Here is a 14,093-nt window from a genome sequence, read left to right on the forward strand (position 1 = left end):
CCAGTATATATATTTCTTAAGACCCTGCGTTCGTTAGACCATGATTATATCTTTCTGATCTGGCTCCCCTCACATCAATCATTCATTCAAAAATGCTCCACGAGAGAGAGGAAGATGAGGGGGAAAATAAAGCACATTCTTATTTTACCCTCTTTGCATCCTGCTCCAGCTATGATGCAGTAGGTGGGACAATGGGGTTAATGATAGAAGCATGTTAATGTGAGAGGAAGGCGCTGTGCATGTTGTTTGCAAGAGAGGCCCAAACAAGTCCAATCACAAGTTCCTTCAATCACAGAGCGTCGCATTTGAATATTTCCTACCTTTTAAAGTCTGAGATCTATGCAATTTTAATCACTGTTTAACACGTAGATGCTTTTTGAGCCTTCATCTTGTTTTTTTTTTAGCTATCTTACCTTGGAAATAGATCTCAGTGGGTGGTGCCCAAGAAGTGAGCATGCTTTTATTAAAATGGGTGGAAACTGGACTTAATTACCTCCACCAAGCACCAGGAAGAGTCTGTTGGTTTTTGTGTGTCTGCGTGTGTGAATGATAACTCAAAGTATTTAACGGAAGAGTTGTTCAGCTTTTGTCAATCATTTTATATTGTGCATTACCACCGCCTACAGGACTGGAGTGGATCCTTTTTAAACTGTCGAAGTGAGCTGGGCTTTTGTTTTTTTACTTTTAAGAAAATACGTTTTCAAATTTATTGGCTTTCTTCTGTGGACTTCTGATAAAGAAAGAAAACTATTTAAAAACTAAAATCCATAGACGATGGCAGCCATTGCTTCCTTTCTTTCGGTTATTGGTTCTTTTTTGTTTAGAAGTTGGCAACCACTTTAAAGTATAGAAAGCTTGACTGGAGGATTGTACCATTAGCTGACATTTACAGTGGTACCTCATTTTTCTTTCTTAATTTGTTTCAAAAGGTTTGATGAAAACCGAAGCGTACAAAGCTGAGGCAATTTGTTCCATAGGAAATAATGTCACTGTCACTCTCACTCTCCGGTGGGCTTTCCCATCTCTGGGGCTGAGGTTGTCAACGTGTTCACAAAGCTCCTCGGTGGCAAGGCCCTGGGGGTGGACATGATCCGCCCAGAGTTCCTCAAGATTCTGGATGCTGTGGGGCTATCTTGGTTGGCACGGCTCTGCAGGATAATGTGGACATCAAGTGCGGTGGTGGTGGTGGTTCCCCTTTTTAAGAAGGGGGATCGGAGGGTGTGTTCCAACTATCACCTCAGCACCTGGTCAGGTCTGTTCAGGGGTACTGGAGAGGAGGGTCTGCCAGATCGTTGGATCTCAGATTCAGGGGGAGCAGTGTGGTTTTCATCTTGGTCGTGGAACTGGTCTATACTCTTGGCAGGGTCCTTGATAGTGCTTGGGAGTTTGCCCAACCAGTCTACATATATTTTGTGGACTTGTAGAAGGCATTCGGCCCTGTCCCTCGAAGAAGGGGAAGAAGGGCCACTCTGAGATTATGAGGTATTGGAGCGCCTGGTTCGGGCTGTTTTCTCCCTGCATGACCGGTGCCAGAGCTTGGTCCAGTGCCAGAGCATTGTTGACAGTAAGTCTGACTAGTTTCCTAGTGAGACTAGTGAGTTTGGACTCATCCAAGGCTGCAGTTTGTCATCGATTCTGTTCATTACCTTTATGGATAGAAATTCTAGGCGCAGGCAGGGCGTTGAGGGATCTGGTACGATGGCTGCAGGATTCGGTCTCTGCTTTTTGTGGCTGTGTTCCTGCTAGTTTCATCGGACGATGATCTTCAGCTCGCATTGGATCGGTAAACAGCCCGGGATGAGAATCAGCACCTCCAGGTCCGAGTCCATGGTTAGTTTATGCACAGCTTCTGTTTGTCTGAGGTCTTCACTCTTGTGTTGTCCTGTTGTCTTTGAAATTTAAAATATGGACAACATGACATCCTGTACATATGAAGAACATTGATTTGCTCCCCACATTAGTGTTTTTCAGTATTTGCTAACTACAGACTTTGTGTCTCTAAGACAAAGTCACACGTGTCCTTCTTTGCACCTCAAAGATAACATATGTAATTGTGTCTGCTTGAGGGGCTTGTCACTTGACTGTGCACATGATGTTGTTTTTGCGTCCGGTTAACTACATGTAATTCACTTCAAAGTCTTTTTTTCATGGATGATATGAGCCAAACGTGTTGTTTGTTGGTGCCATTTTTCTGCAACCAGCTTAACTTTGATGGCAGTTGTAGTGATCTTTACAGGTACAGGTAATGGTAATTAATGTAAAGTGACAGGATACAAATGGGGATGAATCTCTTGCGTCTGCTATCTTCAAAAAATCTGCTGTAGTTTCTCTTAATTCTTCACAAAATGCACGTAAGTCACGAATAGTATTTATGTCTTGCCTAGGGTCATGCATGGCAGTGGTGGCAGGTGGTGGTAGGAAGCTGGCAGTTTTCCAACATGATAACGAGCCCAAACACACCCGCAACATGACAAGTGCTTTGCTGAGGAAGCTGGAGGTGATGGAGTGGCCAAGTACTGTATGTCTCCAGACCTGAACCCAATTGAGCGCCTCTAGGCTATCCTCCAGCAGAATGAGGAGGATTGTAAGGTGTCTAATATTGACTTCCATGCCCAAGAGAATTAAGGCAGTGCTAGATAACAACGGCTCTTGCACTATTGACACTTTGGATAGTTACTGTAACTAATTTCATTTCCATACTGAGAAGTTACAATAAAATGGTTGCTAAAATGCAAGGGGTGTGTTCACTTTTCAATGATTGTAATCGAGTGATAAGTCTTTGCTTCCAACATGCAGGAAACTGAATAATTGGACCACTGGATATTCATTATAGTTTCCTGGTGTTAAACACACTCAAGTACAAGACTTGACGTGGTTGACAAAAAGCAAAGCTGCCAACCCAGTTTCTGACCACGGTATCCACTGCTGCTCCTTGCTCTTGTCTGATAGAAGCCTCATGGAAACTGTGGTAGCTGCTGAACTCTTGAGCAGGGATACTATAAATGCCCCGGCCTCACTCATCAATGATGTAGGATATGGGGAACAGAGACAAGCTAACCCTCTTAGCCGCGATGCAGTGTGTTAGTGTGTGTGTGAGAAAGACGTGAAGTGAGATAGACAGAGGCAAAGAGGGAGGTGTAGGCTACAGGCAGCTCTTAAGAGTGTGTACAGTTTGCGTTGAGCCCTGGGAGGACGGTCGTATTCCTCCCAATCACTTCCACTTCATTACTCCTGCAGCGGACATACATTATTCAGGCCTTTAAGCCTCAGTCCACAGGGACCAATAGAGCCATTAACAAACACTTAAATCCACCTTGACTCTTCTGATGATCCCCTCTCTGTTACTATATCTGTTTAGTTGTGTCTCTTGTTGGAACTTATATAGATGTCATCGTTACATATTTGTTTTCAGTACTCTATTTGATTAATATCTTACTAAATTCTTATAAATTCTGCAAAACATTTTGCCTGTAACATTTCTGAAGTTAGCTTTTCTTAATTTTTTAGAGCTGCTGTAACTTCTCGCGGCCCGCCTCTATTGCAGTACGTTATACCAGGGCTATTCAACTAAATTGTTCAGGAAGCAAATGTACAAGAGCCACAAGCATACGTAGATTGTCTACACATGTGGTCGAAATTGTTAATACCCTTACACCGAAGAAGGAAAAACCCACAAGAATCACTGAATGAATTCAACTGGAAATAAATTAACAAATGAAAATCGGACATTGCTTTTAATTTATGGTTCAAGAGAACTTAAAATAATAATAATAATAATGAAACTGCCCTGGTGAAAAATGATGGTACCCTTAACTTAATACTAACCACTTACTAAAACTTTCAATGAGACTCAGACACCTGTCGACAGGTATTATTGCCCACTCATCGTGAGCAAACTCTCAGCTGTTCTCAAAGACTGTATGTTTCAGCTGTTTTTGCAGATGTTCGGTTGTATTTAAGTCAGGACTCATGGAAGGCCACTTTAGAGTAGTCCAGTGTTTTGGTCTTGAGGCCTTTTTTTGGTTGTGTGTTTTTGGGTCATTGTCCTGTTGGAGGACCCATGGCCTGCGAATGAGACCAAGCTTTCTGACACTGGGCAACACGTTTGGCTTCTGAATGCCTTGATAGCCTTGAGATTTCATTCTACCCTGCAGCAGATGCAGCAGCCTCCTGAATCGGCCCCCAGGCCGCCTGTTGACAATACAGGAGGGTACACCTGCACAACACAAGAGTTCCACCTTTATAAAGGTAATATTGCTCAGTTTGGATTGGTACTTGTATGTTTTTAAATGTGGTTGTACTTAAAGATGGATTACAACTGTTACTGCATCATCCAGATGTAATTTCTACATTAGAGAGGTGTAATACTCACGATATTGTGCAGGCATACCTTATAAAGTGTCAGGTGGGTGTAGAGAACGGAGTATTATCTGAATTGAAATGGCTTCTAAAGCATCCTCCACTTTTAAATGATTTCCCCGGCATTTCTTTGAGATGCTCATGAGAAGCAGTATTTGGAGCTCCAGCGCCATCTTGTGGTGAGTGGGGATACTACTTTCCATCGGTGTTAAGTGTGTGTGTGTGTGTGTGTGTTTTTGCCTCAGGCTGCAGTGGGATCAACTTGCGGTAGTTATTGACTCGGGGTGAAGAGGTCGCACTCAATTTTGTGACCAACCAAGGACGACACAGTAGGTCTGCTTGTCTGCATGCATGCATAAGGATGAGGTTGCAGATTTCATGTCTGCAGACCTCCCAGGCCTTCTAGGCCACCCTGGTAACTTACATTTAGAGGAGATGAAACAGACAACATCCCTTAGCTGTTGCAGCACATCTTCTTTCTCCAGTGATCATGCGTGTGCCACATCTCCTCCCGCAAGCCTCGTACTGTACACGGTGACTGATCACGTGCCATCAATCGCTCTAATCTGCACCAAACATTTTTCCAAAAACCCTGGCGACTGACAGGGTTGAATGTGATCGCAGTCGATTAAGTGCCTCTTTCAGCAGCGCTGGCACTCTCCCGCGAGAGGAAACGGGGCAGTCATTGCTTCAGATTGGCCCTGTGGGAACAAGACTGCTAGTTTTCTGTGTCCACTCCAATCACATCAGTAATGGAGAGGCGGGTAAGCATCTGTGACAGTGGGAAACCAGATCTCTTGCAGCCCCCCGCCTTGTGCAAGTATACGTGCGTGTGTGTGTGTGTGTGTGTGTGTGTATGTATGTATGTATGTGTGTGTGTGTGTGTGTGTGTGTGTGTGTGTGTGTGTGTATGTTCCTTGCAGATAAACAGTTGGCAGGTTGTCCTGTAGCTCTGTGCACGTGCATGAAAACACATCCAGAGTCATGTGAGTCCTCATTCATCTGCGCAAGTCATTTAGGCTAATAGAGCTTAATGGAGTATATTAACCTCTGTCCATCTTACGCACACACACACACACACACACACACACACACGCACACACACGTACGCACACTCACACAGGTGTGCGTGTGTGTGTTGGAGAGAGAGATTGACATAGTCACAGTGTATGTGCATGCATGCTTCTCATATGTAATTACACTATGGATTTATGTGACCCTTGACTCATTTATCGGTCATGAGGTTTGTTAATTCAACATTGTGGGAACAGTTTGGGGAAGGCCCTTTTCCTGTACTCTACCCCACTGTACAAAGCAAGGTCCAGATTTGTGAAAATAAAAATCTGCATGGTGGAAGTTTTTTTTCTTATCATGTCTCGTCTAATTTGATGCTGAACAAAACCCCCAAAAATGCGGACCCTCCCTGCAGTACACTAGTTTGTCGCTTTGTATAAATTCTTCCCAACTGACTGAAAGGAGCCAACGGCCCGAAAACCCTGTCCTTGCCTCAGACTATAGCCTTGGATGGACATCCATTCACAGAAAAGACTTATCACTCCCACTCTTTCATAGTATTTGCTGTGTGTATTTTCCCTGTATATTAAATTTATATCTTTATAAAGGCATTGACTATTTGTCTGCAAGGTACTCGCAGCTGCAAGCGCACAATGAGCTCAGGCTAAGAAGCTGCAGCCTGTAAACTTGCGCTTTGTGGTGCTTGTTGAATTACCCATGAGTTGTGATACTTTGCTTTTGTGCTAAACGCTTAATTCCACTAATCCCTATACGGGAGGAACAGTGAATGGCGCAAATTCCCTATGATAACTCTGGTAGGCCAAACATTTGCTCACTTATGTATACACACGGTACAGAAAATTATTCTTTTGACGGCATTACAACAGATTTAACCCGGTGGCCTGTTTATCCTGGAATGACATGTTAGTTTCATTGTGTCAGGGAGCCACATTTACATTTCAAATTGCAGCTATTGCATTTTTTGTTGTGGGAAAATTGTAGTTGCTTGCTTACAAATGTCAATAACATGCCACAAATATTAACTACTATGTTCATTATCTATTCCCCTTGAGGTCAACCGGTGTAAAGCCTTTTTTGCAATCAAACACACTCCCTCCCAACTCCCTTTTTCCCTGCTTTATGGCTCCTCATCCCGCGGTCGTTCCCCTGCCCTGCCCGTGTCTTTCTGTGGGGCTGGCCCTCTCAGCGGGGCTATAGAGCGCTAACTTGTCTACATTTACCCCCTGCGTTGATTGACCAATGAGACCATAGCGCAGTGAGTCCCTCCTTTTAGCCCTGCGCCATTCTCCCCGAGTCAGCTCATGCTCTCTGTTTTCACGACCTGTGACCCCAGGCCATGGCAACAGTGGCAGGAATGTCAGGAGTGATTGGCAGGATAAAGAGCACAGCCCCTCTCTCTTGCACAAGCGGATTTGAGACACTTTCAGGGGTGAACAATGGCGGATTTGGGGCTTGATTGGATCACAGATGAGCTGATGACTGTCAAAAGAGCACGTCGTCTTTACATAAGCCTGATTATCTCCTCAGCGGCGAAAAGAGGGAAGGTGGTGGCGGTACGACGGGCGAGGGCATACCGGGAGCTCACCCCCATGCAGAGCACCTCTAAAGGGGATAGAGCATCACACGATGGCTAGGCTACCTCTCTCATCCAGTGGGGGCCTTTTAACAAATCTATTCAGGCGACCAGGGGCCCTCATGCATGTGGCTATAGTCGCAGGAAGGCGGGCTGAGGGTGGGAGCGTGAGGCGGCCGACGCACTGGGGCCATCATTGTTCAATCCGTGACCGTCCCATCAGAGGCAAGAGAAAGGAAACGAGGGAAGGATACAGGCAGAAAGGGAGATGGTGACAGAAAGGAGCAGTGGGACAGGCGAATCAAAGACAAATCCCTTCTATAATCTGCCTCTTTAATAGGGATTAGAATTCACCAAAGAGCCCATATACGAATACTAAAGCACCAATGAAGACTTTATTCACACAGAGAGTTTGAGGGGCTCATAAAACCCCCCAAAAACTCCACAGAGAATGGTTTCATCGCAGTAGCTCTACAACAGTGCCCGTATTCCTCGTTCCTCCCAGCATGCACCAGTTTTGAAAAGTTTCAGCAAACAACCATGAAGCATGAACTTGAGGAAGTTTCTAGCAGCTCCAGCCAGGAAATGCTAATAAAATTTTGGATCTGCTCACTTTTTTTTATTGCGCGTCCTTTCATAGCTCTACTTGTTTTTGGACATGCTGTGTAAGCGATGAAAGGCCCATTTGATGTCATTTTCAGTGCCATCATGCAACGCTCACTGATATCCAAGTTTGAAAGAATAACATATTGTTTGGGTTCTTGGAAGGACAGTCGCTCGAGCTGGCTGGTATGAAGCGCAGGGAAAAAAAGGAGGCGTGTAGAAGAGAAAGAGCGGGAGAGCGGCTAATATTCTCCTCAGCAGTGCCGATGGCAGTCTGTCAGATTTGGCAGTGGAAGTGAAAATGGCCTCAAGTGTCTGGCTTGCTTCCATGTTGTTCTCACATCAATGACAGCTCTCACCGCATCATCTCTCTGTTGCTCGCTTACTGCTGGGCTGTGCTGTGCTGTTTATTATCTTGTGTTCTGATCCCATCTATCACTGTGGATGGACAGCAAGCATCTACGGTACACAACCAACGGAAATGTCAACCTCTTCACACGCTAAAACCCTGTTAATAGTTGCTTCCGGTCCTGTTTGAACTGCGCTTAGCTGTTGCTGTCGGTGTTGCGTTGTATGCCAATGCATGGATAATGCCGCTCATAAATTACTTCTTTATTATTTTTTCTTTGCCGTATTTTCTTGGGCAGAAGACGTATTTACCAATATTTAGTGCATATAGTTCCTAGGGTGCAGTTTATTTACTCAACTGCAGATAGCACAAGACGTCTATCCGGAGTACAGTTTTATTAGGAGGAGGCCTTTAGTCATACAAATCAGTTTTTTATTAAATACTGCATCTTTTATCACTTTTCCACAAGTAAGTAATACTTGATATTTCATGGAAATATATATTTTGTCAGTGGAGTTGGTGCCTATTTCAGCAGAGTATTCAAAACAACTTGGGGGGCTAAAATTACATATCTACCTTGAAATTGTACCTTTTATTTTCCCTCACCAAATAGCCAACGTAGTCAGAAACTAAAACAGAATCAATATGTTACTATATACTGTATGTTACTATAGTTAAAGATCCTCTCTGTAACAGCAGCACTCTGCTACTGCTAAAAAAATGCTTGTGCAAGATCCTCTCTATGACAGGAGCATTCAGCTGTGTTTTAATGACGTACTGCAAAAACGCAAGTTAAAGATCATCTATATGACAGAACGTTCTGCTCCTTTTAAGGACGTACAAGTCAAAGATCCTCCGTACCTGCGGGCTGGTCTGACTTGCCCCTCGGGCCTCCTGTTGAACAAACATGGTATACAGTATAGCAACTATATTACTCTACTACGGTTGATGGGAAATGCAAATATTCAGCAGAAGTAAACATGCATTTGTTAACAAACACCAGATGGTCATTGGCTAAAGAAGCCAGGAAAATCAATATATGTAATAAATATGTCAAACTTGACATAATATGTCTGGTAATAAACATACCTCTTCCACCAATATGATAAACCTATTGTAGGCATTGTGGCAGTCGTATCTTATTACATTATAAATCAGTGTACCATGATTTTGATGCTCTTATTTTGCATATTGTTGCTTTAAGTGTAAGCCTAAATGAGCAGTAACAGTTTTGCAGATACACCTTATGGGAAGGTCCTGTTTTAGATTTTGATCTACCATAAAGGTATATGTTAGTTCCTGGCAGCAAAAGCACATGTCTGCATTAATTAAATCTGAAGTTAATGCACAGTAAAGCCAGCATGGAGTCCAACCTAAAGCATTCTTGGCACAACTGTTGTAGCTGCCTGGATCATTGATGCAATCATCCAATGAGGTATAATTCCAAAGGTAGAACAAAGCACAAGTGAGCATTTGTCAAGATGAAATACGAAGTGTAAATACGTTGTGATGTTTGCACGGCCATTTGAAACTGTTGTGATCGCGACTGATGATGTGCTTTGTAGGCAACTCCTTTTGTTACATATTTGGTGGATCACTAGATTGGATTTGCATAACAAGATAGTTTACTGGAGGGGACAGGTCTTGGACTACATTGTGCTGTAACTTGTGTGAGCATGAGGGGGCAGCAGTGAGTCCATAAAACTACCAGTTAATGTCTGCCCAAATATTTATTATACTAAAATATGCTTTAGCAAGAATATGCAAAAATATGCTGTCTTTTTATGCTGCCCATCTGCTGTATATATACTTTTAGCATCTTGTTTTGCTCTTATTCAACAAATGTAATTTGGATTTATTGTTATATCTGTTTTATTCCTAACTGGCAGTTTTGGGCCTAAGCTAGAACTACTGCTATACTGACTGATTTTTGCCTTTCATCACTATCCAAGAAACACACTATTTTGCGTCCCTGGCTTTAAGGGGCCCTTGAGGGGCCACATGCAGGTCCCCATATCATGAGCCATGCATGATACCAAGCAGGAGCCACAGCTTTTATGCTCGACAGCTCTAAGACCCCCTACCTTTCTCTATCTTTCTCACCACCCCCCACTTTTTGGGGCCCTTCAACGTCAAAGATGAGTTGGAGTGACACACAGCCCACCAGGCTTGCGCCACCCCCTGAGCTGCTTTGCCCCCCTACTGCCCGCTGGCCTTTCCTGCCTTCTGATCCATATTTCAGAGGTATAACAGTGGTGCCACTGAAGGGGGCATAATCCAACATTAAAGCTTAAAAAAAAGATCCGGCTGAAAGCACAAGCGCAGGTCCATAAGGTCCTGGAAATCTTCTATTTCAATTTCTGCAGTGTTTATGCCGGGACTTCCAAGTCGCTGGCTTAAGCCTTTGAATTTTGGCAGGAGTACAGAGTTCAATAGAAGCAGGGCTTTTCTTGCAAAAAAAGGGTCAATACCAAATGCTTTGGCTGGCACACAAAATGTGACGCTAACAACACAGCTCCTAAATGTGAGCAACACCAGGCAAATACTGCAAATATTGACAGTATATTGTAAGATATTTTATCGCATTTAAATACCATATAGTGCATTTGCAAATTGCACTGGATAATAAAAAAGACTAAAATTCACAAGATAAATTGTAAATGTAATGTAATCAAAATCCCTAACATAAACATTTAAATAAATAGTTGCTTTTGAAAAATGTGCTCCACTTTTCCACTCTTCTTTGGTATTGTTCCCCAAGTCAAGTACAAGCCTTTTTCCCTCGATAATAAATGACTATAATGACATTTATTTAGTTTCTGAAAAATATATTCTTTAAAGACAAATCCATATCCTGTATTTACAACTTTTCAAAACAAACGGAAAACGGAAAAAAACATACATAAAAGAGAGAGGATATACAAGTAAATCATGTGACAAAAACAACAATCTCTTTTACAAGTAGCTAGACAGTAACACTGTATAACAGGTCGCCCCCTGTTAAAAATAGTCTTTTGTTAAATTGTTCTCAGTTAAATAAAAGTATTATTACTTGTTAAAATTGTGGTTAGTCTTTTCATAATGTTGTCGTGAGAGCCCGCTGTGCTCCTGCGCCGTGATGAGGTCTGTTGGAGGAGAAACATGAAAATTACCAGTGGACAATTTTAAAATGTGCACAAATGCAATTGTGCTATTACATTGAATTGTGGCTCTTTAATTCCTGCAATTATCACACAGCTCCGGAATTCTTTCTCATGTTAATCTGCAGTGTTAAATTAAATTCCTGCAAATGAAGAAGGAAAACACATCTTGAAATTGTTGTTCAAAGCCTTTCACCCACAGTTACATTCCTGCTATCAGCGTCTTCTTTGACATGCATTGACTGCATTCACTCAGGGGAGTGGCGTGAATTAAAGGGCTGCAGATTATTTAAATGACCCTGGTGGGAGATAACTCCGAGGCCCCCGCAGGATGCACCAGCCTGCTGCCTGACGAGGCGTTAAAGTGGCCTCAATCACATGATTTATGGGCTGAGAGAGCGCTGCCTCCATGGCCAGTCAGGTGTAGCAGTGTTTACCCCTGCTTGAGGCTTCATTTAGCAGCGGACATGTGGAAAGAAATTGTGTCATAATGTAGTTAAAATGCATCGCGTTACCTGTCAGTGAGGAGCTGGAATGGGGACTTGAGAGAATCCGGTCTGTGGTCACTGTCTTCGTCTGTAAACAGAAAATTGTGCTTTTAAGATTGATGCAAGTGTGCGGTAACGTGCAGTGATCCTACCATCTCTTTTTGGGCTAAAGCTTCCAGATGAGTCTCCGTCACTGTCGTCCTCTGTCCCCGATGTACCGGGTCCGGTCGCGCCAGGTCGCGCGTCATGACGCACGGTGCAGGATGCAGGGCCACGGAGAGGCAGGTGTCCACCCGGTGCTCCACCAAGAAGCGACCTCATGTTCAAAAGAGAGTTGGCGTTGAGAAAAGCCGCGTTGGCCCAGTTGTGCAGTTTGCCAATCTGGCATGTGTATATCCCATGACCCGGGATCAGTGCCGGGTGGCCGGGGTGGTGCGCATGAACAGCATGGGGAGGTTTCTGCGAGGTGTCCGGGGCCGTAGCGGTCTCTGCAAGGGACCAGATTTTAGGTTTGCTCTGCGGTGGTCTGCTCGGGGAGTGATCCGCGTTGCGTTTGACCACCACAGGTTGGGGTTTACTGAGGGAAATAGCCCCCTCCACCCCTCGCAGGCCCTCCGCGGAAAGCGTCCTGGTGCTTTCCTCAGTCGAGGCCTCTCTGTCGGCCACGTCCGCCTCCCTCGCCCCCTTCCTGCAGCCCTGCTCCGCTGCTGTGCGCTGCTCCTCCGGTCTGTCGATATCGACCGTTTCCAGGTCGATCTCCTCCTCTTCGTCGTCGCTGCCATTCTTGCCGTGCTCGTCCTCGTTGTCGCTGCTGAAGATGCGGCCGTCTCGGTCCTCGGCGCTGCGGCCCCACGTCACCTTGTTCTCCTTTTTTAAGCGCCTGCGTGCGTTTGCAAACCAAGTGGACACCTGGAATGGAACAACACGTTTTATTAAATCATTCAAAATATTCAAAACAACTCAAATGTTCGTTGAATTAATTTTACGTTATTATTGAAGTCACGCATATGAATATGCAGTTTTTCTCACCTGTGTGAGTGTCATCCGCGTAATAATAGCAAGCATGATCTTCTCTCCTTTGGTGGGATAAGGGTTCTTCTGGTGCTCCTGCAGCCAGGCCTTCAGGGTGCTGGTGGTCTCCCTGGTGGCTGTCTTGGCCCTCGACGGGTCTCCGTAGGGATACTGTCCGTATGGGTAGAAGCTCTGAGCGGCGTGCACAGGCAGAGAGGCCGGGTGGGAACCGGGGCTGTCCTTTAACTCGTATTGAGAGCCCTGGAATGTGAAGAAGTGACAACTTGTTGAAAAAAATATCCTAGCTGGGGAAAAATGCTTTACTGCATAAATAATATTATTGCAGAATTCAAACTTAGCAAAACACATCGTGATATCTAAATTAACATTGTTTTACATGGCGCTTTTAAATTGCAATATTTCAGGGTTCTGTTTAATGTGTAATTATTTTGTTATGCAAATTTTAAAAGTGTGTTTGGGTCATACAGGACATATTTTTCATTGTCATTGTAAAGTCAGTGAAGTTTAGAAAATGTGTTTGCATTTAAACAAAAATGTGATTGGTGCTCAATTTGTCTTGCATAATTAATTATAGTCTACTGATAAATCTATTTCGGTATATCAAGCAGGTACGTGTCAAGTCAAGTTGAGGAGCAAGTCTTACCATCTGGGAGATGAGGGCGAGGTCTGGAGCTCCGCTGTACGGCAAAAAGGCACTGTAGTTTGGGGTCGCCCATGGGCTTCCGTACATCCCCAGCATGGAGCCGACAGCAGCGGCTGTAGCAGACGAGCTCACGCCGCTTTCGGTGCTTCCTTCCCGGCTAGAGGCCGGCCGTTCCCCCGCGTAAACCTCATGGGAGGCACTGAGGAACTGGGGGTACCCCAGCTGAGGGAAAGCCATGTCCAGTAAATCTCTCTCAAAAGTCGACGAGAGGAGGCAGTGAAAGGCGGGAAAAAAATAAATTCCCAAATAGATAGAAAAATAAAAAATAAAGGCGCTGTCTAAATCACCAGAGTCCTCTTTTTTTGGGAAACTGTCAAGCTTCTAACAATCCGAGAGTCAAAGCCCCACTTTGGCACGTCGGGTGCGGTGTGATGCGCGCGTTTGGCCGCAGGAGCTTTCTGGATGTGGAGCTGACTGACTGATTGGCAGCCTACTTAAGCTCCAAGCTCCTCCTATGCCCAGGGCAGGCGATTAGTGCATTGGTTAGCCGAGGTCGTGTGTGGCTAGTGTGTGTGTGATGTATTTTTTTTTAACAGTCTACAATATGGTCATGGAGAGGAGGAACCTGTGAAGTGTGTGTTACATTTCCCTCTTATTAGTGGGCTGACAAATACGCCACCTGTCATTGTCATATTATTTATGCTGAACCACAAATCGCAGTTGCGGGAAATAGTCTACATCACCAAAATACCAATTTAAAATTGTTACATAAATGCCTTTTACGCACACGTTTGACAGCTGATGCGCACTGTGTTTGGACACTTGTGGCGAGCAGATGGGCCGAGGGAGAGGCTATTGATATGATCGGCCA

General features: G+C 44.3%; 1 protein-coding gene across 1 annotated transcript; it reads right to left on the bottom strand.

Moving 5' to 3' along the window:
• Window positions 1-10,519: 10,519 nt before the first annotated feature.
• irx1b (iroquois homeobox 1b) lies at window positions 10,520-13,699 on the bottom strand. The gene is made up of 5 exons (XM_054763937.1): window positions 13,223-13,699; window positions 12,577-12,819; window positions 11,700-12,456; window positions 11,575-11,635; window positions 10,520-11,044 (listed from the first exon to the last, which is right to left on the bottom strand). The coding sequence occupies exons 1-5, from the start codon at window positions 13,457-13,459 to the stop codon at window positions 10,996-10,998; spliced, it is 1,347 nt and encodes a 448-aa protein (XP_054619912.1). The 5' UTR covers window positions 13,460-13,699; the 3' UTR covers window positions 10,520-10,995.
• Window positions 13,700-14,093: the final 394 nt, after the last annotated feature.

The sequence above is a fragment of the Dunckerocampus dactyliophorus genome, chromosome 20, assembly GCF_027744805.1.
Source record: "Dunckerocampus dactyliophorus isolate RoL2022-P2 chromosome 20, RoL_Ddac_1.1, whole genome shotgun sequence".
NCBI lineage: Eukaryota > Metazoa > Chordata > Actinopteri > Syngnathiformes > Syngnathidae > Dunckerocampus > Dunckerocampus dactyliophorus.